General features: G+C 41.4%; 1 protein-coding gene across 1 annotated transcript; it reads right to left on the reverse strand.

Moving 5' to 3' along the window:
* Window positions 1-625: 625 nt before the first annotated feature.
* alx4a (ALX homeobox 4a) lies at window positions 626-27,605 on the reverse strand. The gene is made up of 4 exons (XM_030413452.1): window positions 26,928-27,605; window positions 12,614-12,933; window positions 6,896-7,024; window positions 626-5,142 (listed from the first exon to the last, which is right to left on the reverse strand). The coding sequence occupies exons 1-4, from the start codon at window positions 27,277-27,279 to the stop codon at window positions 4,822-4,824; spliced, it is 1,122 nt and encodes a 373-aa protein (XP_030269312.1). The 5' UTR covers window positions 27,280-27,605; the 3' UTR covers window positions 626-4,821.
* Window positions 27,606-27,757: the final 152 nt, after the last annotated feature.

Below are 27,757 nucleotides of genomic sequence, written 5' to 3' on the forward strand. Positions count from 1 at the left end.
CAAACCCGTCCGGTGCTGACGCTCCGTGACACGGACGCTCCACTGTTCCCTCCAGCCTGTCACCTGTTGTTAATATACGCTGCCTAATCCACCCTGTTCAATGTCAGCAGTTCAAAAGGGCGCAGTTCGTATTTTTGTCAGCTTCAATTAGTGTGATACTCTTGCGGGTTGTGCGATCTCATTTCACCACTCAAGTCCCTTCAAAGGCACTGAAATGCGTGGGGATTTTAGTATGCGACTGCAGGGATGACACAATATTTTGGCAGGGTGGAGCGATGCAATAAGACGCTCCAAATTCATTGGTTTTCTAGCAGCAGCAGACAACTTTTTTTTTTTTTTACAAGTTGTGGCCAGACCAGTGTGTTTAGCTGATGATTTGAAAGGCTTTTCTTGAAACTGGGAGTGACTTGAGTGACCTCTAAATACTAATAGAAGAATGGTTGTCCTGCTTTTACTCTGTACCGTGTGGTAACGGCGGTTTCTGAATTCTGTGGTCTCAGAGAAAGCTGGAGGCAACCACCATTACCTTGCACGAAATTCTATCCTTTAAACTCTGGCTTATGCTGTATAAACCATGTCAGGCATGAGCAAAATTTCCAAACAAATTAAGGGACAAGATTCTGAGTAGAAGAGCAATAACTTATTGTACTTTAATCACACGCGAAATGTAACACAGGCATGGGTAAAATTCATACACTCATTTCAGAAGACGGCTTAAAGCCACAGAAAAACTTGGAAAAAACAACTTTTGAAACTTGTAAGAATTACATATCGAGAGAAAAATGTTCAAACGCAACTGGAAATGCAATTTTAACATCATGGGGGGGGGGGGAATCAGACACTCAAATACTTGATAAATTGTCTCACAAAATAAAACATGACATCTAATTAGTAACATTTCCAGGAGTCTTAAAAACACTTCAACCAACTCTGCATGCACAAAATTGTACATGCACACAACGGCACACGTATTTATCGTATATTCACTCTTATACTGATCGCCTGACTTCAGTAGTATTAGAAAAATGAGAAAGGGCGGATAATGATCGTCACTTATGGATGGAGTTACGCAGCATTCTGGAGGAAGAAGCTTTTTTTTTAAGGCAATCTTTAGGTAAACGGTCCTCGTGTGATTGTTCACTGGAGATGTTTCAATTCAATCAGAATGAAGAGAAAAGAGTAAAAAAAATAAAAATACTGCGAGCTGTATTGTGTAAACCTGAGCTATCGAATGCCAGTATGTGTGCGCAACCAACGAGAAGACAGACGGCCCTGTCTGTCCTGACACACAGTACTGCAGTCCACAGCCTCCACACGGCTCAATGTTAATTAAAACGCCTTCCTGGGTTGGCCCGTGCGGCTGTGCCTCGGACCCTGCAGCTTTGAGCCGGTGGACTATAGTGGTGGAAGTGAGCGAAAGGGGAGAGGCGCAGTGCAATGTGTATGTGTGTGTAGAGGTGGGTCGGGAGGAGGAGGGGGAGGATCTTTTTGAAAGCAGAGCCATGACAGCTGAGAGGGAAGCATGTGTGAGGCATGTTTGTTTTGCATTTACCCCCCGAGCGCAGCTGTGTGCACTGTCCTTTTCCCAGAACACCGGAACACAGCAGACGCCCTCGCGGCTCGCCCTCCGTCCAACCCCTCAGCCAGAGCACAGGGGGCCCCACATCCACATTAGAGAGGGGACCCTCTCAGTTTTGAGATATGCACTCAATAGCCAGGATTATGCACATGTGTTCGATTTGGGTCAAACTGGATGTAATTCTGGATGTAATTTGGAGGACTCCGGGGTGATCTGCTCCGCTGACAGGTTATAGCCTGCGCACCGCGTTGCCTACCTGGCCAGGAGGGCGGTGAATGTGGTTCAGTTTAGAGAATTAGCAATGGTTGCTCTGCCTGGAGGTGAACTACAAGGTATCATTTTGGCTTTTCAAAACCATGACAGCCTTCGTTATGCCTAAGGCCTAAATCAGGGCTTGGAAACAAAGGAAGAACATGCGTAACCTCAAAGTAAACCTCGTCTGCTATTTCTGTCACCGGAGGAGGCAGTTACTGTTACCCAGGCAAAAACACGCGTTACTGTTCAATGTTTGAATGATGGACAATTATGTTTATAAGAAAATGATATGGGCTCGAAGAGATGGGTCCAGCTCAATTAACCTCTGCCTTGCCCCCTCCTCTTTCTACGGAGACACAAACACAGACATATTGTTCCAGGCCTTGATAGAGGTAAACAGGAAGACGGTAACCAGAGCAGGGACAGGGGGGAAACAAGTCCTGATGGTGTTTTACCTTGTCATGTCAGTGGTTTTACAGAAAAACAGGTCCTGCTCAAATATCATGCCAGTAGAGGCTCAAACTTCTAACGAATGACATTTTGGGACAATACCTGCATAGTCATTGTGTCTACAAAGTCTCTATCTGTAAACATGGCAGGATTAACTTGTTTGGGGTTAGCTCTGGTTGTAGGCGTTCTCCACGTTTTCCTCAGAGACAGTGCACGCAGCTCACTATGGAGTGGTTTCATTACATTTCGCCCTGAGAACCAGAAACCGGCCAGTACACCTACACTTGAATACTCCCTGTTCTCAGATTTCTTTTGTGTGAATAACTTTGTTGTCCAGTAAGTTCATCAAACACCATATGAGGACAATGTTAACAAATAATGAAGGTTTTAAAACTAGATTCTCCTTTGTAAGATCAGGCCACATAATAATCACGCAGCAAACTGCTGTTGCCAAATGTTTAAATCATATTAGTATGATCATTTTGCCAGAAATGCCACAATGTGCAATAATTCGACCGTTGTCACACTGACATTAGCAGTTGGATTAGTCTTGCGATTTAGTCTTGCGCTTCCTGATCCAATCTCGCTTTGGTGTCAGACTAACCCTAACCCTAACTGGCTGAATTGAAGTCAGTGGGAGGCGCGGGAGAAACACAACATATCTACGTTGTTCTGGCGAACAAATGCCTCCAGAAAATGACACAACACACTTCAGAGAGAAGGTTAACGAATGATTATTTTTTTTTACGAGTCTGATAATATTGTGATCAAACGGGGCAGGTCAGATGGATTCCTGCTGAGGAGACACAAAGTTGAGGAACACACAACGTGTTGATGAAAAAATCTGATCCCCCGACCCCTAATTGTTCTCCAGGTTATGACTCACATATGCTTATTTTCCCCAAATTGGGATAATGGCATGGTAGTTTAACATTTCCCATCTGGCAGCGCTGCAGGTCCCAGCTGACGTAGCACCGTAATGCGGTGTGAATTCACAAACAAATGTTAAAGTGATCAAATAACCAAAAATCATTCGACATGCACGGCAAATCTAGGAGCTGTAACATAAACCCCACTGAAACTCTTCCTCACTTGTTAGAACTGAAATCTGTCGTCCAACATCGCTTATAGTTTGAACAGAAGCATGTTTTTTGTGGTAAAACTGGACTTGAGGGTGTCTGAAGATGGAAGATTAAGCTGATATTTTCTCAAGCCTGTGCTGAGTCATCCGGTCGGTGTCTTCCTCTGGTTTGGATTTGACAGAAAATAATGACAGAAAGAAAACAATAACACGGCAGCGCTGCTTCGTTGCCATTCACTGATTGGTTATAAAGTCCAGAAAGAAAGGGGCTGCTGAACACTGACATCCTTTCAGTGCTTCAAAGTGTCAACACACTCCACCAGCCTCCTCTGTTTCAAAGGTGGCTGCTGCTGGTTTTAGCTGTTATTTCTGGCAGAATCCCGACTGACTAGTAGGCACTTCTCTCTGCGAAACTCCCGAGACCTTAAAACGCAAAGGGGCACAGTCATGTCCACTTGGAAGTCTGTCCTCCTGAAAACAAGAGCTGGCTCTGTTTGGAGGGCTGGCGCTCCCAGGCTCTTCAGCCCCGAGAGCAGCAGGCCCGCTGTGCCCCTCTCGTACTCCCACACACCACTTCCTCCTCCGTCCCTCCATCCCTTCCTCTCGCTGGCCATCAGCAGGCTGACTCAGTGAGGCAGGTGGATCTCTCACCCCGACCGCGCTGAGACAAACCGCAGCGAATCTGTTTGACTTTTAAATGCCGGCAGGTTCCAACCACTTCTAGCTTCTTCTTTTTTTCTTTTTTTTTTTTTGTAGCTGAAATGTTTGCGTTGAATCCGAGAGGCTTCATGATGTGACTGATACGCAGGATAGACTGTCACACACTAATGCCGATAGAGATTGCCTTAGAATAATATGTACAAAGCATAAAACGAATAAAGCTGAATTTCAGTTGTTTTTTTTTTTAAGGATGCTTGCATAACAAAAATGACCAAAAAAACAAAAACAAAAAAACACTCAAAATTTAAATAAGGTAGGAATAAAACAGCACCTGAACAGACAACTATGACACTGAAAGCACTGTACAAACAAAATCTCCTGGGTTTTTTTTTTTTGTTTGTTTTTTTTTATATCAAATAAGTGCATGGATTTGTTTGAAATTATTAACCTTTTCCTAACATTTTTCTTCCTATCGTCACTTCTACACTGCAACACGTCTAATACAGTACAGCATCACCTCCCACCAGCTCTCCACAAAGCTCACCCTCCCACCAGTGGGGTTGGGAAACATGGCGGTGTCACATCACTTATCTTTTGCCAAACCTCCTGTTGTTTTCTCTTCCATTAAACCTCACCCATCTGTGTATTTACATAATTTTTTTTATTGCAACATTTATGAAGGTAGTCACTGTTGCCTTTAGAGTTTTCCAGTCTAGTCCTCCCTCACCCCACGCTGGGTGTTTGCAGACATCTCGGGGGGGTCGACAAGGTCCCCCATCCAGCAGGTATCAGCACATCATGTGGCCCAAGATATGGCTGCACTGTGCTCCTTGGCCTTCATGCGCAAGGCGGCGATACTGGAGGACTTGCGGTCAGGGTCCATGTTTAGATCGTACGTGTTCATGCCCGTAGGCATGCCGGGAGATCCTCCAAACAGGCTGCCCATGTGAGCCTGTCCCATGTGACCGCCGGGGCTCGGCACCCCGAGAAAATCAGACACCCCGCTGGCAGAGTGAGGGTGAGGTGTCATACAGGGAGTCACGGTGTCGCAGGACACTACACAGCCCGGCACAGGAGACGCTGCGCTGCTGCCACCGATCCAGGAAGGGTTCTGAATCTGAAATATTGATGGGAAATCAACATTGACTGGCATTAGGTCCACTGGTTTCTTACATATTACACTGTTCTGAGCTCATTCATGTTCTGATTCATCTAGACAGAAAGGAAAACACTGCTCTGGCTTTTTAACCTACTACAACTTGTGTATACACTAGATCAGTGGTGTCTAAAGTGAGCTCTCTAGGGGCGGCTGTGGCCGAAGCATCCTTGAGCAAGATGCTGAACCCCAACACTGCTCCTGATGTGCAGTTGGCACCTTCGTGGCAGCCACTGCCATCAGTAAGGGCCCTGCGATGAGCTGGCGTCTCATCCAGGGAGTACCCTGGCCTTCGCCCATAGAGCCACTGGATTTGGCCCCAGTATCCCCGCTCCACCTTGAAAAGGGTGGTATAAAAAGCGGTAACATCACCCGCGACCCGCATGGATAAAAGCGGAAGAAAACGAACGAACGAACGAACTTATTGTCACAGATTATCTGTAGATAACACAGTAGCTTGTTTTCATGGATTTCTTCATTTGAAATTTGGGGTAAACTGTTTACGTGTGATGGGATTAATGGGGCCTGGTGTTTACATGCAACAGCCATTGTAATCGGAACAGTTTGCGTGACGTGCGCAAAAGTGACTTTACGTCATGCATTCCTCTGAGGCATCCTATTATGTTTGGCTCTCTAAGAGTTTGTATTAGAAACAAACTCTTCGCATCAGACCAGTTCTCCTCAGAAGCCGCCATCTTTGGTAAGTGAAGAAACAAACGTCACTACACAGTTAAACTCCTCCTCTACAACCAATCGAAATTTCGTTCAGTTTGGAGGTGTTTATATGGAGCATTTTTTAAATTCTGTTTAATGCTTTTAAACCATTTATAATCTAAATATTAGGCTCCATGTAAATGCAGCTGCTGACATAATGACTATTTTGGTTACTGGTTTTACACTTCTTGTAATAACACAGCTTAAAGCAAAATTCCTATCAGATTGGGGTCTGTGGTCAAATCTGAGCCAGTTTACCACTGGCGGGATAATTTTTTTTTTCCATTTGGTTTCAGACTTGCATTAGAAAAGCAATCCATGAGAGTAGGCAAGTCTGCCTTTATCATTCTGTTACTGCTGCGTGGTTTCACAGTTATGAGACATCACGCCATAATGTGTTAGCAGAATTCTTGAACAACCCAACATAGAAGGCGAACAGAAAAAAAACAGGGGCAACGTTAGGCGATACTTCGAATTTTTCGATATATAGGTATTTGCATTCTTGCTGAGTGTAAAATGACGATTGTCAGGCAGTTGAGTTAATATCAATATTTTATATTCTATACTGTTTTTCTATAGATTGGACAAACCAGGCGTCCGACATGTTAATTACTGAGCTTTGGAGATTCTTATAGGCAGATGTTGTTACATTTGCACACAGTCAGGCTAGCTGTTTCCCCGTTTCCAGTCTTTACACAAAGCTATGCTAATTGTCTGCAGGCTTATATCAATTAAGGGAAATAATTTAATAAGCATTTTTCCCCAATATGTCAAATGTCACTTTGAAAGAATTGTATAAATTAGCTAATAATTCCATCTATTACACCATAACAACACGACTTACTTTTTATGAAAAGTGGGCTATTAGCTGGCTCTTGTACTAAAATTAAGCAAACTTACAGTCTACATGATAGAAATGAAATCTGAAAGGCAGGAAGTAAGTAGAACAATCAACCTCCTCTTGTTTGGGTTGAGAGAAATAAAAACAATGATTTTGTACCTGTGCATAGTTCTCAGGACGCGTCAGAAGCGGCAGCTCATATGCAGTCGAGAAATGTGTCCGGACCTGCTGCATTTGACCAAAACGCTCCCTTTTCCTCCACTTCGCCCGTCGGTTCTGGAACCACACCTGCAGATAGAAAAATGTGTGAACGTCATAAAAACTGGCAGGATCGTTTTGTCTGAAAGAATGAAGGATCTGTACTCTCACCTACCAAGCCTTGGTCCTGGGTCAATGTGAGGTTTAAAATTCAAGAGGAGGGAAAAGGGAGCACCTAAACCCTTTGACAGGAAGTTTCCACCAAATCTGGGGGAAATACTTTTCTGTAGATAGAAATCTAACTTTCCCTTTAAAATGATCCCGTGCAGCACTGCCAGAAGACTGAAGGCTGAATATCATGAAATCTGCAGCACATCAAATCACAACTTTTCTCACGGTGCACGCGAACAAACACAATTCAGAGAGCAGTGGAAGTTCTGGCGATATAACGGTTAGTCATTACGGAGCTGAGAGAGCAAATAAAACAGAGAAACAGTGAGCCGCAACCTTCACTTCACTTCAACAAAGTGTAATTAGATATCCTCCCCCTCACCTTTCATTATTTGTTGTCTGACAAGAGGGGGACTTTTTCTCCCCACTGATGTTTTCTGCAATCGTCATTGACATCTAAATCTGAAACTTTTGTTTATTGAAAGCATTATTGTGTTTAAATTACCATCAGAGAGTATTAAGGTACTCCAACTACATTAACTTTTCTTACATCAAAACATAATGGTTTGTTGTACAAGTCTTAACTACCCCCTGACTGGACTGACAATCGAGAGATTTTCTCTCTCACTTTTCTCTGATATGATTCCTCTAATTTCATTTTATCTGCTCTTTGCTCGCACACTTTGTCGTAAGTCTAAGGAGGTATTATGGGAAATTGAAAAGTGAGATGGGATTAGAACTGGGGTTTGTTTGCATTTTCCTTTTTAATTTCCTGAAGCCTGAAGCTCTTGGCTTTCAGATGCTGTCTCCTCCTAAGTTAAAGAAGCACACAGGCCAGAGGATGTAATCCTTCTTTCCTTGATGTTTTCATACATCTTCCGCAGCACTGTCTGGAACAACATCACTCCTTTATGATTATTACACATTAATAATGTTTGTGCGGTGTCCCTATTTCTCTTCATACGGTGGCATCGGCAGCTCTCATCTGCTCTCTCTCCACCTTGTTCCCAGTCTGTTGGCTATTATACAGGGAGAACATATTTTTGTGTTGCACACACTGCGTTGTGACAGTAATTGGTAAAGACCCTGACAGCTTAAGTAGCTGGTGGACTTTCAATGAGGCTTTATTTATGTTACAGCCCCAGAGAGAAAGAGCAGAGAAATGCCATACTGGCCCCAGCAGGAGAGCTGTATGGGGCTGAAAACACTTTGAAGTGAGAGAGTGGCTCAGAGGATTGATAACCCGCCTCTGCTGTCACTCATGTCAGCTTCCATACCAAAGTAAAAAAGAAATCCGAGGCTGAGCCTGGCTTCAGTTTTCCAACACCCCCAAAGCACTAAAAATATCATGGAAACACCTCTGACCGCTGTTGTTGTTCATTAAACAAGGTTTGTTCTATTTATTCCAAAACCCTCCGGCACATAATGTCTTATTTTCCCTGTCAATTAAAGGTAAGTGGAGTGATGCAAAGAGATTCACATGGTGCAAAGTGGTGCACGAAAGTCGGTTGGGACCCAAGGCAAGAAAATTCCCCGGAGGCTCCTCCAACCAACGTTAGTCACCGGTATATTATCAATAATCTGACACCGGTGAAAATAATGCACGAAATTCAAACCTTTTTCCTTTTATTTCCATCATTCACATTAGTAGAATTGTTAAATATAAATAACATTTGTATTTAAAAACCAAAACAACTAATACCCGCACTGTCGCATTGTAAATATTTTAGATTGCGTTGATTTGAAGGCAGCAGCAGTGCACAGTATAGTGTCTTTAGTGGAGGTTTCAGGGGGTTAATAGATTTGTACCTCTAGTATTGTAAAATATGCCAATATGAGCGTCCATCAGGGGCCTCTTTTCTCAAATTTCTTTGGGGGGCCCCAAAAATTCGACTGGTTTGCCTCTCCTGATGCTGCTGTCATCATTTCCAATAGTTGTTAACCACTCAAATATTTATATATTCAATTCATCCTGATTCATTCTTGACAATCTGATCATGGCTGAAGGTAACAATTATTTTCACAGCTGATTACACTTTTTAAGTCTATCGATTGTCCAAGCATGTTCATAGAAAGGACATTCCCCCAAGCCTGAGTGATGTCTTCATCACTAGTTTTGTTCAATTGTCAGTTCAAAACTTAAAGGTGCACTACGTAGTTTTGGGAGGTAACATTTTAATCAGAAGGGAAAAATCCTCATTGATTGATTTTCATGACTGAATAAACTGGACACTCAGACGGTGTTCTGTGGACCAGAGGAAAATTGTTTTCTCAGTTACGGAGACATATCACATACATATTTCTGAGTTTTGTGTTATTACCTTATTGCTATTGTAAATATTACCCTTCTGAATGTTCTGAGAATTTTCTTACCAAAACTACATCATGCCCCTTTAAAAAAGAATTGATGCTGTATCATAAAAAAGAAGCAACAAATCTTACACCAGGGACTATTCATAAAATATTTTACATGATTAATATATATATATATATATATCCAAATACTATGGTGACTTAATCAACTTATTGAATTCCTAACTCAGAATATTAGTATATCAAACACACAGCATGTCATTTCTGCCGTAAATCACGTTGGATCTCGAGAGTTGACTCAGGCCAAAAATGTTCACAGTGAGATCTTCTAGTCTTTTAGCTCTTATTCACGTTATGTTTAGTCATGTTCGCTGACTTCCTTCCTCACACTCCTGACTCTCTCCTGGAAGTTAAAGCAACAGGCACCCAAATGAAAAACACTGTTACCTTGAATAACTTGCAGATTTTTTTTTGGGGGGGGGGGGGGGGGGTTTGAACATTGTTGGAAACATTTTGGATAATGTGAGTACACAAATCCACGACATGTAGCAACAGAGGTCTGCTTGGTTTTAGACATTTGTGTGAAATGTCAATTTGTTTCTAAATGTCAAACATTTTATGAATGTGTCATAATACATATTTAAAGCACATTTCGGTGGTATTTTTGGCCTTCATCATGATTCCTCTCGCTTTGTGGTTTTCAAAAATGTTTTTATGAATTTCGAACAATTTTTTACCCTTTTTTTCTATCTGCAAGCTGATCTGATTCAGTGTTTGAAGGAATCATCGTCTCCTTCCCCGTTGGTCCGATCAGGCTTTCCTGCTATTTAATCTTTCGTTAACTGTTTGGATCTATAAACTCTCGCGGACACCTGTGTTTGCCTGCTGAACTCCACATGTCAGACGCTATCTCAGCTCTCTGAGCGAACAGAATGCCAAATCTGAGAAATGCGATGTTGTTGAAACCCCGACCCTTGACCCCTGACCTTCCCATGTATCTGTAGTGCATATGACTCGGATCTGAACTTACTTTCTCCCTTTGAAAGACTGAGACTGAAAAAGCAAACAACTCCAGACCCTGACGTTTTTCTTTTTTTTTTTTTACTCAAAGTTTTTTTTTGTGTGAGAACCATCAGACAGTGAGATGTAATATCACCCTCCTCAGAACTACACTCACATACTTTAGACATTTTTTTTCAGTTTTTAGTGCAAAATGCTTAAAGTTTTAAAGGGTCCTTGATATTTTTTTCCTCCAGACACAGAATTCATGAGCTGTGAGTCTTTTGCTTGTGAATGACCTGAATAGAGCACAGAACCCCGTCCTCTGACAGACTAGGCATCTCGTGTCTTTTATCTTTTTAACTTGAGTGTTTAAGAGGGCCGCTGGGAGAGCCGAGGGCTGTAAAGCTGCATCCATCTGAGGCGGGCAGGTCTGTGATAGTGTGAGCTGCGGAGCAGAGCAGCATACCCTTGAGTTATAACCCTGCGGCTGCACAGACTTCCTGTGTTTCACTGCGTAGACTTTCTGGTCACCGTTCCAGCTTGTCATGTAAAAGATTGGCTTTAATCGTGGTTCTTATCCCTGTGTACGGCCCCTCAGCAATATAAAGGATTGTAGCATACTAGAATACATCATACGCCTCTAAAATTCACAAAATTCAGATATGACTCGATATCTCAGTTGCTAACTTGCTCAAAGCTCATGGGAAAGGTTTCACACCCACCCTGGACGCCACAGCAGGGACACATTCTTGTCTGAACAGGATGTTAATGAAAGAAAAACACAGAAAATCCAGGGGCTTTGGTAGTTCATGGCGCACACACACACATACACCACACATATGTGCAGAAATGGCGGAGGCCTGTCTCTGTTCACCGTTGTCGGAATGCATTACAGCAGCAGTCATGAGCGAATTGTATGTAAATCGGGCCAGAAGGTCACTAGATGGGGTTCAGTCAGAGTGGTGCTGTACGCCCCGGGCTCGACTAATACCGGCAGAATTGAACTCACAAATTCAGGAAACCAAACAGCTACAGGTACAAAGGGAAAGGCCACGGAGACAATCCCATCGATCCCACACAGCACAGTCAAACAAGCCTCCTCACATGTTGATGAAGTCTGCTCTCCTACAACTGCACATATGAGGCCCAGGCAGCTCAAACCTCAGCCCCATGGGCCCCCTGGCCTCTGTGAGCTCCCACTCCCCCACTCTCTCCCCCTCCACTCCCACATTACCAGATAAATCTCTCATGTTGTTCTGTGAGTGACGTTATCTGTGCAGAGCTGCAGATGTTGAAGGATCCATGAGGTTATGTTGTTTAAACATCGTCTGTTCTGCTGTGACGAAGAGCTCTTTTTTTTTTTTTACCAGTGGATAGGACAGGCATGTCGCTGCCAGAGACGCAGTTGCCAAAGTAAAATGTTTGCATTATATGTTTCTCCACAATCCATAGATGTATTACAGCTGTAAGTTTCATGTGTACCATATCACAGTTCAACAATATGTGTCATATCATGTTCACACAGCTAGCGAGACAAGCGAGGGACCACTGAACGAGACAGCGTTTCAGCTGGCATCGGAGCATTTTCAAGCCAACAAACTAGTATTTTAGACATGTTTGTGGCAACAGAACCAGGTAAGCAAAAACATGATCTTTTCCCAACCCTAACCAAGTGTTTCTTAAGCGAATTGAACATAACGAATTGAAATGTTTCAACATGGATTACGAAAACAAACATTGCCAAAATTGTATTGAGTTAGAAGTTGCGACGATTGGACAGTGATTTACTAACGGTGTCTTTTAAAATCAACCTCAGTTTGTTATTAGAAATGTGATCAGATTTGTTGGTCTGTCTTTCCTTTATGGTAAATGTCTTTGAGCTGCCCAGTTTCTAGACAGTTTATCTAATGTTAACAGTTAAGGTTTCTGCAAAACACAGATACTTCCAAGATTGACGTTCGCACCAAATGTAGCATATCACGTTCTCATTATGCGCTTATTAGCCACGTTTCACAACAGGACATGGAGTTGTGACAGGGAAGAAAGTGAAAATTCAGCCTAAACAGACGTCAAGTTGCAACATGTGGTTTTGCAGCAATGTCTATTCTGGTGATTGGTTTGCTATCAGCTGTGTTTTTGCATAAGCTGCATGTGAGATTCACCAGAACACCGTTGTTGAGCGTCCTGCATTACCTGCACACGAGCTTCCGTCAAGTCAGTCCTCAGCGCCAGCTGCTCCCGGGCATAAACATCAGGATAGTGTGTCTTCTGGAAAACCTTCTCCAGCTCCTCCAGCTGGTAGCTTGTAAAGGTCGTGCGGTTGCGCCTCTTCTTGCCCTTGTTGCTTTCGCCTCCATCGCCCTTGTCCAGAGGGCTCGACAAGTCTGTGCCCGGTGGCCTATCAGAGGCGACCTTCACGCCCTGATCCTTCACAGCCAGGTAGCTGGTGTCCATTCCAGGTGGGTCGGAGTCTGGAGCCAAGTCTGAGTCTGTCAAGCCTGAACTGTCTTTACCTAGACACAGGGAGGACATGGAAGCTGTTAAAAGAGGTTCAGGATGGATTCGAAACAGATCTCTGTGAACGTGTTAGAAGTCTGAAGATCATTACATGATGTTAAGAAAAAAGTTTAAGAGTGTTATTTCACTTTACAGACAATCTGGCACTTTTAGCGTACAAAATTAAACGAAGATAGATCCATATCTAATGCCTTACATTCTACTGCTATTCTTCAGGATTTCAGCTGTCATGTGTCTTCAGAGGAATAAGGTGATAAAGTGAGCCGGTAAAGCTGTTGATAGTCAGACTTCAAAGATCCTCAACTTGCCTCAGTCAAAATAATGACAGCTGTTTTTTACTTTTCAGTTTGTCAACACGAAAATACTGCTTATAAAGAGACATCATTTTACTTTGGGATACTACTAGAACGGGTTTACATGCTTTACATGCTTTAATTAAAAAATCATTGATTTTCTCATACTGTCCAGCGATGCAGCACTGTGTTCCTCTCTGTCGGAAATGTTTTGTTTTGGTTCCTGTCTCTTTAAAACCCCCCATCCAAAATACCCAGTCTGCTCTGATTGGTCAGCTCACACAGGCTTGAGCCACCGCTGCTAACAACAACAAAGCAGTTTTGCTAAATAAATCCTTACGTGCTAAACTAGCCACTAAGCATAAATTAAGCTTATGTGTGACATCGTGACGTAGTGTGATGTCACTAAGTCACGGAATAAAATGCGCGACTTAGTGACATCGCACTACGTCACCATGTGTGAGGAGTTTCAGGAGCAGTGTTTTCTGGGGGAGAGAGGAGCACTGAAAGAAAGGAGTAAAATAATAATTGGTCTCCTTTAAATCGTGAAATGAGAACGCTGAAAGAGAAGTCCCTCTTTCTTTCTTTGTCATAAATGAGAGACATTTTCATTCATTTTCAGAAAGCCAAAACATTCTAAGAATATTTTCGGTTCTCTACTCTAATATTCAGTCGCTTTCCTCTGGCAGAATAGCCACAACTGGAGATTTATTTGTAGGATCGGTATAATAACTCATGGGGTTTGATAGGGTGGAACAAAGGAAAAACAGTTGTGAAATCTGTTTGCACACGTTCCAGACTATGTGTCAATTTGTTTGTCTGTCTGTGTAATGGATGGCCTGGATCATTGACTGCTTACAGGATCCAGTTGTAGTTCGTAGATCATCTTGTGACATCCTGGCCATAATTGACAAAAAGTTGTGAACACACACACACACACACACACACACAGACACGCACACACACACACACATACAACACACACACTCTCTTACACTCAGCTGTTTATCAGTCCTGCATGTGGATGAGGTCTATCATGTGGCTGCAGAGTCACCTGGCTGCAAGACTGTCGCAATTAATTTAACTGGGGAGTGATTTGAAAGCAGGCAAAACAGGAGAAAGACCCATCTTTGTACTCTCTCTTTCTTCCTCTGTCACACACACACACACACACACACACACACACACACACACACACACACACTTGTTTTCCTCATGGCTGCAGCTTAACTGTAAAACCTCAGGCAGCTCTCTGATTATAAATTTCCACAGCCGTGTCCCTGCCAGTGTTCTTGTCAAATTTGGCAGCTCTTTTCTCCCTCCGCCAGACAATCCAGTTCACACACGCATCTTTGGGTTAATACACATCCACATCCTGCGGGCCGTCTCTCTCTGGCTCAGTCTAGTGGCGACATGCAGCGCTGCACGCTCCCGCTGCCTTGACACCATCTGAGGTGAGGTTATTTTCAGGATGGAGGACAACTCCGCTCATATGCCCATCCAGCGATTTGTCAGGTTAGAACCAGGAGGTGTGTGCGTCGGTGTGAGCAGATTTTCAGTACTCAGTCAGCACAGGAGATCTCGCGCACCCGGTGACCCCCAGACCACTGCCATGTTGGGTAATGTGCTGCAAGGTGAGGCGAATGGATAGCTTGTCATAGGCTGACACCGTCTGTCACAGACACGTGCACGGAGTGTATTTCAAGTGCATCTCTTAGTGATGTCATCATGTAAATCAAAGTACCTAGATGTAGGCTATTTTTAGGTATATATTTGTTTGTGGCTATATTTTGGGATTCTTTAGTTTTATTTCCTGTCATCATCATCGTGGGACCTTTGTCCCTCTTTCCTCCTTTAAGGCTTGCATGCAGAGACCCAGTGTCACGTGAACTTGTTGTCGGTGTTGTAAAAAGTACCCAAAAGTCACAGTTGAGTCAAAGTAAAGTAAAATAATGACTTTCCCCATATGAATAGTACTCGAGTCAAACTATCAAAAGTCATCTTTATCAATAAATATACTTAAAAGTACACTAGTGCCCCACTTTGGCTCTGATGCAGCACGCAATCTGCAAAGTAACTAGTTAACTTAAGTTAACAAATAAATGCTGTGAGAAAAAAGTACAACATTCGTCTCCAGAATGTAGTGAAGTGGAAGTATGAAATAGAAGACATTACCTCACAATTGTACTCAAGCACAGTTGATTTTGTGCTAACAGTGTAATAATTTGTTCCTTCCTGTATATGGTTTTAATCTGACTTCATCATATAGTACATATCACTGGCGGATGACAAATTATGTTTTTTTTTAGACATACTGATGTCAGTGTACTTTCATTTTATGAATTCACTGAGGACTTGCAATTGTGATTGAGTGGTCAGGGCTGGGTTTGCATTTATGATACCAGAGCCAATACAATACCCAAGTTAAGGAAACCAAAATGGGTTAACACTTTATGAGACATATTATACCTTATTGTTTTGAGGAATAACAACCCATCAAAAAAGCATTTTAGACCATGTACACATTTTTTTGAAGGAACATAAATACCAGCTTTTAGTACTTGACACAGCTTGACACTTTTTGACCCTCAATGCTACAATCCCATTTTGCTCAGTACCAGAACAGTACAAAGGTTCTAGAAATGGTTCATGTTTTTATTCCCTCCAACTGAAGCCTCGCTGAGGAGAACCTGCAAGATGCCCACTGTCAAATAAAGTTATTAGACTGACTTTAGCTTATTTGATCCAGCCTTGTGAGAGGATTAATAAAACCTGTCTCTCCATACAGACTACATTCTGTTGTATGGTATTACAGAACCATATATCAGACCGGATCCATTTCAGCCCTGCAGATTCGCTGAGCCTCGATGTCAGGCCGCGTTTTGGTGGCAGGCTGCTCGCCAGGGGTCTAAACGCCTGCAACATCGTCCTGCTGTCCATGACTAAAACATCCTGTTAGGTTCGAAGGGAGCAAACGTGTTTTATCCCAGCGTAAATATGCTCTGGTTATTTCATCATATTTCCCTGCGGCCTGGACCCGCAGTCCCCACAAGGCAGGACTTGTCAGGCTGTTTGAAACCATGAGGCCTCTCGCTGATCAAAGCACATTGTTTATATCAGATGTCGCTGATGTTTTTTCTGCAGGAGAGGGATATTGTGACAATCGCTCCAACACCGTCCAAGGTGAACAACAGTGGGCTCTCCTGCAGCGAACGCCACATGCATGAAGAACTAAGAAAGTCTCTCCGCTAGCATGGCAGGAAATGATCTGTGAAAAACACATGCTACGTCGAAACCTCTTTCTGTTAGGAGCCCTTTCCATTACACACATGACAACTTCAGCTTACACCTGCACTTCTGCCTTTCGACAAAATGCACGTCCCAACAAAAACCCAGCAAACTCACAAACCAAAAGTCTTTTTTCTTCTTCTTCTTCTTCTTCTTTTCTTTTCAGGCGAACATGCCATGCAAAATGTTTTGAGTTGCAACCACAGAATGTTCTATTTCCACTGCAGCGAGTGCTCTGGAGTGATCCAGCGCTCAGCATCTGTTCCAATTACAGTGAACAGAGAAAGAAGAGCAGAGAGTCCGCCGCTCAGCGAAAAGCTCCTCGCACAAAAAAACCTCATTGTGTGAATATTTCCACCTGAGTCTGAAATGGTCACATTAAAACATACATCCAAGCTAGTATTTACTTTACAGATTATCATGTCATTGCTGGCACCGACTTAAAAAATAAAGTTTGATTTAAGACCTTCCATCGCACCTCATTTTTAATATCGCGTGGCACTTCTCCTGTGGATCATAGAGTCAAAATGACATGCTCACGGGTCAGACACTCAGCGCGGACAGCTATTAATTCACAGTTGAAAACGAGGGGGCAACATCAAAGTGCAGTTTAACTGGCTGTAAAGCGACAGGGCACCTTCCCTGCCTCTTTATTGACTGGGATGACTGGGGTCAGCTCACGGTGTTAAGAGGAAACACTATAAATTACGCACCACGCGGCGACTGGGAGAGATTAACAACATGTTGCTCAAGCTGAAAAGAGAAATATCCGAAAAGAGAGGGGGGAAACATAAACAGCGGCGCGAAAGAGGGGAGAGGAAAGAGAGAGGATGTAAACGAAACGCAGAGAAGAGAGGAGAGAGGAAATGTTTGAGCAGAGTATTTATTTGTACATGTTTTTGGGATTTGTTTTACTGACTTAAAAATGTGGATCAGGACCTAACATGGAGCTTTGAACAGTGGATAACTCCTAAGTCCTGCTTGGCTGTAAAGACAGAGACAAGCCGCGACACCGATGCACTGTAAAATCTGACAAGGTGATCGTACTTAAAAATTATTAGTCTACTTTACTCAACAATGTTTTTTTTTGTGTGTTTTTAAATCTCCTTAGCTTGTGCATCTTAAATTTAATAGTCTGCTTGGTAATTCTGAGGTAATCAGTTTGCTGATTTTTTTGAAGGAAAGTCAACTCGAATCTACAGTTCGCCTGACACTGTGTGGACCTGACAATCAAGCCAAGGCAATAATGATATGCTAGACATAATATGTGAAGTTTGAGAACAATTTTAGGTGCTTGTAATTGTTTTTACTTCATCTTTAATCTACTCCTCCTTCACAACATTTCAGAGGGAATCATTGTACTTTTCACTCCACTACATTTATCTGACAGCTGTACTCACTTGTTTCTTTGCAAATTATTAGTTCAAGAAGACTGATGTTATTGTTAGAGATTAATTATTAAGTAGTTTAAATGATTTTGTTGATAATACTTTCTTTTTTTCTTTTTTTTACTTGTATTTAAAATAAAACAGATAGCTGCTGTCCTTATAGCATTTACAGTTTGGTATTATTTTGGCGCCACTGTTGCAAAGACAACTGGATTGTTTCGTTTTTTTTTCTCAAAGTAGCGACTTCCAACAATGCAGAAGGGGATGCAAGTTTATTATTCATTCAGTCTATAATGGAGACATGAACTCAGACATAAATGGTGCTATGGTGGACCACGGTTCAGCCTTATTATTTCAGGAGATTGTAATGCCCAGTGGCTGGCAAAATTGCATTGTGGAAGGGTCACAGTGTCATTATTTTATATCCATTACATGTATATTTACCTTCAGAATGCAGGACTTTAAATGTTTTTCTATCTTGCCAACACTGCTTTCCCTAAACTGGCAAGTTTTTGGCCATTTGGGGGCAGTGGATGCAAGATGCGAACCCATCAACTCATCGTCACATTTTAATTTGACATCCAGCAGTTACTGGGCAACATTATCTTATGAGTGCAATGTTAAAACTGTTTCTGGGCCCTGATGAACGCACGTCTATTAACTATTATGTTAACTCTCTTTTAGCTCTGTTTTTGGTCCCTACCAACTCCGGAGGGAAATGTCTGGCTTTTCAGCTGCTAAATGCTCCGCTATGATCACCGCAAGCTTCGTCTGTGTGCTGTCTGGTGATGAACAGGTAGAAAAACAAGCAATTATAACGGACTGAAACAGTAAAGTTGCATCCAGACAGCAAAACAATGACCTGAAACTCTTCTTAAGCTTAGTAACGCTGCTGGGAGCTGCTCATTCAGGTGATAATTCTCTGTATGTTTGTTGCTCATATTGTCACATGTGTTCATATTGTCACTTGATATTCTATAAACAGCTATCATGGCCGCTCTAAGTAAAGCATCTCAATTCTTCCCCCGTCACAGCTGAAGATGGAGTCAAAGTTTCTCTGACCTTCTGTTCTTGAAATCTAACCTCGTCTCTTTTGGAAGCAGATATCGGATGGCTATAAATAGCCTGATACTATTCTTGCTTGGCGTGGTGTCAGGTGCGTTCATCAAAACATTTTTGGACAATACACACACTCATATATTCTAAACACACACACACACACACACACACACACACACACACACACACACACACACACACACACACACAAACTGCCCTTCACACCAAGAGTCGATGTGTCTCCCAGACAGAACCTCAGCAGACATCAGCACATTACATTTATTGTTTTTTTCTTTACGAAAAATGTTCTTCAGTGACCATCTGATAGGTAGCCATTCACTTTGAAATTTAACTCTGCTGACTGAGCGAAGCGATGATCCATCTCAGCAGGCCGTGCAAAACTCACAGACTGCGAAAAAAACAACAACCAAAAACCCCATAAAGCCAAGGACTGATAAATCACCTCTCACGTACCCTTTGTCTTCTTTGTGCTCTCCCCCCTCTGTATCTCCCTCTCTCCTGCTCTCTTCCAAATGTTTCTCTCAGACGTTGCTGGAGCAAAACGGAATCTCCTTCATCTTGTGTTTTTGTTGTTTGATCGAAAGTGAACATTCCATGCGAGTGGGGAAAATCTTGCGAGAGTACATATTTCAATATTTCATGCGCACGCACTTAAAACAAAAAAATAAACCAACACTATCCTGGAAAACTTGCTGCAAATCTGAATATTCTTACAACAAAATGCAACCAAAGATTTCCACCAGCAAACATAAAGACATCAGTCCTAACAATGAATCACAACTCTTTACTCTGTTGAGTTCATAGTTATGGATTAGAAATGTTAATTGTCAAAGAAACACAACTGAGAAACCTTTGTTAAATGATTGTCGAAGCCTGTATGTCTACCAGTAGGTTTCTAAAGTTTCAAGACGTTGACAACAGTGATGGAACGTAAACTAAGCACATTTACTCAAGTACTGTACTTGTGTATGATTTTAAGATGCTGTACTTTACCTTACTTGAGTGTTTCCATTTTATGCTAACTCATACTTCCACTTCACTACATTCTGGAGGGCAACATTGCACTTTTTACTCCACTACTTTTATCTGATATTTACTTACTAATTACTTGGCATGTTACATGATGTTCTCCATCAGAGCTAAAGTAGCATATTTCAGATTAATGGGCAATTGCTTAAAATCATCGGAAAAAGATGAATATCAAATCCAATAATTATAAATAAACAACATGATATTTCAACACATATCATATCAGATACTTTAGGACTTTTACTGAAGTTATTTTCTTTCAGGTGGCTAGGATGCTTTTTACAACACTGACAAATAGCTATTGCCAAAACACTAAATATCCTTATAGTAGTATATATAATTGTCTGGTGGAATCAAAATTGAACAGAGCAGGAAAAAATTAGAGCATGAAATACTTGCAGGAAGCAGTTTTACTGCTGCTGACCTTAAATCCATCTGTGTTAATGTTATCATGCATATCTTTAGTTGACATATTCAATCAGATCCTGTTTCAAGTGGTCAGGCGAGTCACTATTGAACTTGTCAAAAGTCAAAGTTACGAAAATCAATTGCATTCTGTGTTTAAATATTTTTGTCTATTAGAAACTAGAGTCGCAACAATTAATCTATCAATCAATTAGTTGTCGGCTATTTTTTATAATTGACTGACTGGTTTGAGTGATTTTCTTAAGAAAAAAAGTGAAATTGTAAATTATGTATGCATTTTAAATGTAAATGCTTTTACTGCTCTGTGCCAGAATATAAAACTGAATATATTGGATTGTACACAAAACAAGACGTTTGAGGACGCCATCTTGGGCTTTGGGAAACACTGATTGCCATATTTAACAATTTTCTTGTAATTTAAAGAAAAACAACAAATAGTTAAATCAAAGAAAACAATCTAAAGATTCATCTAGAGTCAAAGCTATTGCGTAGCCATACTAAAACCAAGAAGTGTTGCAGCTTCTTGATGACTGCACACAAGGCCTTGAAAAACCTTTAAGGTATTACCCCATTTCTGTTGAGCATATACCAAAAAAAGTATTCGGCCTGGTGAGGAAAAATAGAATATAAGACTCTAAATCATGCCAATTAAAGTCAAGTGGGTGCAGTGAGAAAGTCACCTGACTGTACGGGGCACAGAAACCTACCAAAACACTGTGATCAGTCGTCCACGGTTGGTTTCTGTCTCAGCGTTCGGTTTACATGACGCAGTGTCAATGAGACCAAAGCAAGTCCTGGACGGCGTGAGCCTTTTTTTTGCCCTGCTGCTCTCACTCGGCCATGCAAGCCGAGCCTAATGTAAATTGCCCTGCCAAACTTTAAGCTAAATGGTAAAATGATCCTGAGTCCTTGTCACCTCCACTCATGTCACTGACTCGCTGAAGTGTGCCTCAGTTGTCTGGGCCGCATGGCTGGTTCCCATTACTCCCTGCTCGAACCAATCAGCACAGACGGCCATTACGAGAGGCTGAAATGGTTGTGCCGGGTTAAAGATGGTGAAGGAACAAAACAAAAAAAAAAAGCCAGGAGATGACAGTGACAAAATCTCACAACCCAGTGCAATCATGTCCTGAATACTGGTGCGTTAGTGCTCCTGCAGTCAACGTAACATCTCCACATGCAGGGCAGAAGAGCCGGATCGAATTCTCCCTTTGCCCTAAAGATAAATTATGGTTTAAGTTGGAATAAACTGCAGCCTTTTATGTCTTCAGATTACACCAGCAGTGTGTGTTCGTGGTGCTAAGATGTCATTACACTACAAAATCAGTCACTGTTTAAGACAAAACAAGGGATTGAAAGGCACGATCCCGCTGCAATTAGGCCTGCGATTTAAAACCCATGCAACAACAAAGGAGCATCCTCCGTCTTATTGGTGCAGTCAAATGTTTACAACGTAAAACTGGATCCCAAATGTTGCAAAGGGCTCGACTTTGACACCGGAGAGTTTCTATCAGAGGGTTTCGAATGGATTCTCTCTGCTGCGTGCACGCAGGGGAACTCGCCCTGCCCTCCAAACAGACGGGGGCAGGAGAGCCGAGCCAAAGGTCAGACGCTGAGGGACGAGACGGACACATCAAAAAGAGGACGCTTGTTGTCTCCAGATCACAAAGATGTGAAGGTGGCTGATCGAATCATTCTCTGGGACCTGTTTTATCCAATGAAGAAGTCATTTTACATTTCAGCCAGTTTTGTATTGATACAGTAAATGCATTAGTTCACACATTTTCTTCTTCTTCTTTTTTTTTTTATCATTTGGTGTCTTTAACCGAAATATAGGATTTTCCCCACTTGATTGTGACTTAAATCTTCACCATTCAGGAGAGAAATACTTTACCTTTAAAATGACTGCATTTATTTACAGCTGTAGTTACACGTGACTTTATCATCTAATGAAAATGTGCCTCAGTGATAATGATAATCCCAAATTACATGTACTTAAATGGGCCTGCCCAACGAGTATTTTTACTTTTGAGACTTTAAGACCATTTTGCTGAAAATATTATACTTTCATTTAAAAGGTGCACTGTGTAGTTTAATCAGAAGAGAAAGATCTTCATTAGCTGATTTTATGCCTGAACAAAAGAAATGGCCTCGTGCTGACGTTAAAGGACTGCACACTTGCACACTGTTGTACTTTGTTTATATGTGGCGGACCCTGCCACCTTTCTAGCCTCAAAGAGTGTTCTGGGGAGCTTATTTTCTTCTGAGAGCAGCAACCAAAAAAAAAAAAAAAAATAGAAAATAGATATATCTGAGTTTGTACTATTACCTCAATATATTGTAAATATCAATATTGTGAGTTTGATTTTTTTTTCTCCAAAACTACATATTGGCCCTTTAAGTGAAATGATAAATGTTCGACTTTTGATCCTAATAAAGTAGTTTAATGTTGTTAAATTTTTATATTGCTACCTTTAGCTAATTCTTATACTTTAATATTATATTTTCACTAAAGTAAAATGTTAAATGTTGGACTTTTACTTGTAATAAAGTAGTTTAATATTGTTGTATTACTTCTTTTACTTTTGAAATGTTAATGTTAGACCTTCACTAAAGTAAAACCATATATGTCAAAAATAGGCCTTTACTTGTAAATCAGTGACTCATGTACTGTACTTAAGTACAATATTGAGATACTCTGATATCTTAAGTTACTAGTTTCTTTGCAGATTACATGCTGCATCAGAGCCAAAAGCAGCACATTTTTAAATTCACTTATTTCATCAGAAATTTGAAAAGAAAAATAACATTGATTCTGACATGCTGAGTATCAGATCAGATAACCAACCACATAGTATAATTTTAACACAACGAGTATGAGTACTTTTTACAACACTGCTTGTAATAAAGTAGATTAATCTTGTTATATTGCGTATTCTACTTTTGATACTTTAAGTACATTTTGCGGGTAATATTTCTGTACTTTTACTTCAGTAAAACAGAAAATACAGGACTTTTATTTATAATAAAGACATTGTACATGGTTGTATTGCTTGTTTTACCTCTGATATTTAAATGTTAAACTGTTGCTGAAGTCATATGACAAACGCCAGACTTTTATTTGTATAAAATGTATAAAAAGTAGTTTTTCATTGTTTTATTGCCAGTTTTATTAAAGGGAAAGGATCTGAGCACTTTACCAATCCAATCTGTTACTTTTGCTGCTTTTTGGCCTTTAATACCTCCATCGCTGTTGATGTAAGGAATCCTACCAACAGCCTTTTGAACCACACCGTCACATTTCTTTCACTTCCAGTCCGTCTGCTGCTGTCAGAGCTGAGCTGAGAGCTCTTCTCACTCTCCGAGCTACCTTGTTGATTTCATATAACACCATGATTGGCAATGTGTTTGTAGTGACTCCAATGTATGTAAATGTTTATCAGACAGACGCTCTGTTTTTTATCTGACAAAGAATGTCTCCGTTACAGTGTGGGCAGGCCGAACCTCTGACAACTCTGACACCAGTTATCATGTCACCTTTGACTGAAGGGATCAAGCCACAAATTAAAACAAGGAAGCACTCTCTGACAATCTGAAACTCCCCGCTGATTGTGTAAAATACAGGGTTGATAAAAGAAATGGGGCAGGAAGTAAAATACACCAGAATTTTTTTCCAATAAACACATCAGGAATCATTTATCATTTTTCTCCCCAGCTTGGGCGTTCAGCATATTTTACTGCTGCTTTCAATTTACGTCCAGTCGTTGCTGTAGAAGTCAGTAAAAAGATAAAGTTAACTGGAGACTCCAGTGAGAGGAAAACTGCCACCACTCTCAAGTTCTGTCTGGCTTTTAAAGACTCAATCTCATATTTACAAGTTTGATTTAGTATTTAAAGAAATTTGTTGAAGATGAGGTGATAAAAACATGAATTCTAAAAATGTGTGTTTTTTTTAAAAAAAAGAACAGTGTCTCCTGTGATCCCAGTCTGAAGAGCTGAAGGAGTTTTATCTCTGAGGGCCAAGTCACTGAGCAGGAGAACAGAGAAGTGGACATCTGAGTCGGATTAATGCCAGAGCTCCTGTTGTCTGCAGCACCGAGGTGTTTTTCTGCCTTATCCACTGTGGATCCAGTCATTGTATTATTATTATTATTTTTATTATTATTATTATTATTATTATTATTATTATTATTATTATTATTATTATTATTAAGGGGATTTTGTTGTAAAAGGACAACCTAACCCATATTGAGTCCAACCCTGGTGGTAATATATAAATATATTTTTTTTAAATCAAAAGAAGTCATGAAATTATATCTAATTTTATGTAATTTAACTAACTCACAACTTAAAATCTGCTCCAAACAAGAAGTCATGACTTCCTGTTCCTTCTCTAAATTATATCTTGGATATTTAAAACAGATAATAATAATAATAATAATAATAATAATAATAATAATAATAATTCGTTTGCTTTCTGTCTTTCTTCATGATCCGAACTAGAATGTCAGCTCACTCTCAGTCTAATAACTGCGGTTTATTTACAGCATGATATAACATTTTTATTCCATCTGAATTTACCGGATCTGTTTCAGGGTTAATGGGTGATAAAAAATTAACAGCCCTTGTAAAAAAAAAGACTTTTTGGGCAAGACTGATCACCGTTCTTGACGTTTTTGGAGCAATAAAGTTTTTTTCTGTCTTTTCTTTTTTCTGCGAAGGCCGATTTCCAGAAACTGTCAAAAACTGTTTAAAGCGCTTCAGTTTAACACTGACAGACAGACGGACAGCTCGAGGACACCGAAGAAGAAGGAGCGATGGCGCCGTGCGTAAAAGGACAAAGACGTTATTATTATTATTATTATTATCATCATTCTTATTATTATTATTATTATTATTGTAGCTGCATCTTCCTGTTCTGGTTGGTCACACAAACCATTTAAAGGTTTTTATCTTGTTACATTATTAAATCTTGATCTGATTTTAATTTGACGATTTTCTAAACACTACTTTAATATCTAATTTACAAAAATATACTCCTCGGTGGATAAAATTCAAATGTGAGGCATCCTGAATTAATTCATAAATGTGAAGAAAGCGTGTAAGAGAAACAGGCCCGGAGGCTTTGTTGCTTCATTCAGGTCCAGAGCGGCTCTATTGTGCAAAAAACATCAAAACCGCGACACTTTCAGACTTCAGATGCATACATGCGTTTTGCAGAATTTTATTTAAAAAAAAAAAAAAAAGTGTAATTCACCAGACGTGATGATGAACATTTATCTCCTCATCGTTTACGCATCAGATCGAGTCATTCTGATTTCTGTCGCTTAAGCTTTTCAACCTGTGGCCCGAAACTGAAGACGAGACTGGATTAAAACACAACGGATTTACCTTCATGATATCAAATATTAGTCTGACTGACTGCTGTGTGTGTGTGTGTGTGTGTGTGTGTGTGTGTGTGCGTGTAGGTGTGTGTGTGTGTGTGTGTGTGTGTGTGTGTGTGTGTGTGTGTGAGTGTTCTCCTCAGTGAGCAGGAGGAGATGCAGTTGAAGGTCAACCTCCATTTTTTCATTTAAAGGCCTTTTACGCATCTTTTTTTTAGATCTTCCAATTTTCATTTTGCTGCCGTGTGTGTTTGAGGAAAAAAAAAAAGTTAGGAATAAGCAGGAACAGGAATAAGCTGCTTCAAAGTGGCCGCCTGCCTCGCGAGGGTCAAAGTTTTATTTACACCCTCATCATTCAGCCGTTACAGCAGCGTCCCCACGCAATTAAATCTAATTGGGGCCAATCAGGGAGAGCAATGAAATGAAAATATTATCAGTTTGGAGCTCACTATTTGTGTCATCTGAAAACCTGTTAATTCAATTGTCCGACTCAGCTCCAATATTAAGGATTGTAATGCAGATTATCGCATTAAACGCGCCCTAATTTAATTTTGATGGCCAAAGGGCCAATTTGATAGTCGGGAAGATTATGCCTCTTCTTAACTGTGTTACGCACATAACTGCTGGGCCGCCTCGTTACGAGCCGGGGTGTCCTGGTGCCTTTTTTACGCGCGGAGGTTTTCCATCTCAGGAAAACAAAACAAACTGTTTTTTTATTTTTATTTTTGTTTCATTTTAAAGCACCAAACACGCAACACGTGCAATTTCAACGGTCACATATCAGAGAGACCATCCGGGACCGAGCATCTGAGCTCTGGAACCACCGTGTCGAGTTTTACGCATCGAAACTTCCAAACCAATCTGGCTACATCTGCGGATTTTGTGGTGACAAGTGGAGCAGAGAGGAGCGATGGCTGGCTGAAAAAAAATGATCCGCACAGGTACAAGAACATATGAGACACAGCGCAGCTCCAGAGAAACATCTTTATGAAACATTTCTGTGGATTTCTTCATGGTAATTCATCTCCTTCGTGATAAAACAGCCCCGGACTGTAACTTAATCCCCGCTGAGTGTTTTTTCTTTTTCTTTTTCTGAACTCACCATAACACGGGACGAGCGCTCCGTTGTGTCCGCTCTCCTGGTGCAGTTTGCCCTCCTCGGGGGGTGTTTTGCAAGAAGACCTCTGCATGAAGAGGTGGTATTTGCTGAAAGTGCCTTGCCCAGCTGCGGCGGCATCCAATGACTGGCACTCCTGCTGGAAGGGGCTCCGGGACTTTTCTCCGTAAGCCTGACCTTTGTTGGGCAGGAAGGCGGTGGGGCTGTATTTGGTGTCAGTAGCTGGGAATGTCCTAAAGTGGTCCGCGTGGTGATCCCTACCTTGCGCTGCAGAGGGGCTATAATATGAATCCATGGATGTCATGTCGCTGTATGAAACGCAGGTCTCGGCGTTCATGCCTAAAAACGAGTCAGGGGGAGAAAAAGGAGCAAAGTTTTTTCTTCTTGCTCTCTCTCTTGGAAAGGGAAGCGCAGACACCCCCTCCTCTCCTCTCCTCTCCTCTCTACCTCATACAGATGAACGCACACACACACACACACACACACACACACTCGCACACACGCACGCAGAGACTGCAGCGCACACCACACCGCAGCTGGCTTTGGTTATAAAACGATTCAGATCTTTTCCAGGAACCACTGTCGTTGACCAAACACTCCGAACTCCCCCTCAGGTTTGAGCAGAGTTACACAAACCCGTCTTCTCCTCGGAGGAAAGGGACCGAGATCTGCTCGCTTCGGGACTTCTCCCAAGTGGTCATGCTGATGACATGAACGAGTTAGGTCGCTTATTAGGTGGGGGAAGAAAAAAAAAGTTTGCAAAATAGGGGCGGGGGGGTTAAACACATGACATTAATGCAATTTGGATATGAATA

Source organism: Sparus aurata, chromosome 4 (genome assembly GCF_900880675.1).
Source record: "Sparus aurata chromosome 4, fSpaAur1.1, whole genome shotgun sequence".
Lineage (NCBI taxonomy): Eukaryota > Metazoa > Chordata > Actinopteri > Spariformes > Sparidae > Sparus > Sparus aurata.

Bases quoted from the DNA above. Each gene is read 5' to 3' on its own strand.
- alx4a (XM_030413452.1), bottom strand. From the start codon at position 27,279: ATGAACGCCGAGACCTGCGTTTCATACAGCGACATGACATCCATGGAT. The intron at 7,025-12,613 runs GTAATGCAGGAC...TTCTATCTGCAG, and splicing joins TGACGGAAGCTCGTGTGCAG to GTGTGGTTCCAGAACCGACG. The intron at 5,143-6,895 runs GTACAAAATCAT...TCAATATTTCAG, and splicing joins GTCCTGAGAACTATGCACAG to ATTCAGAACCCTTCCTGGAT.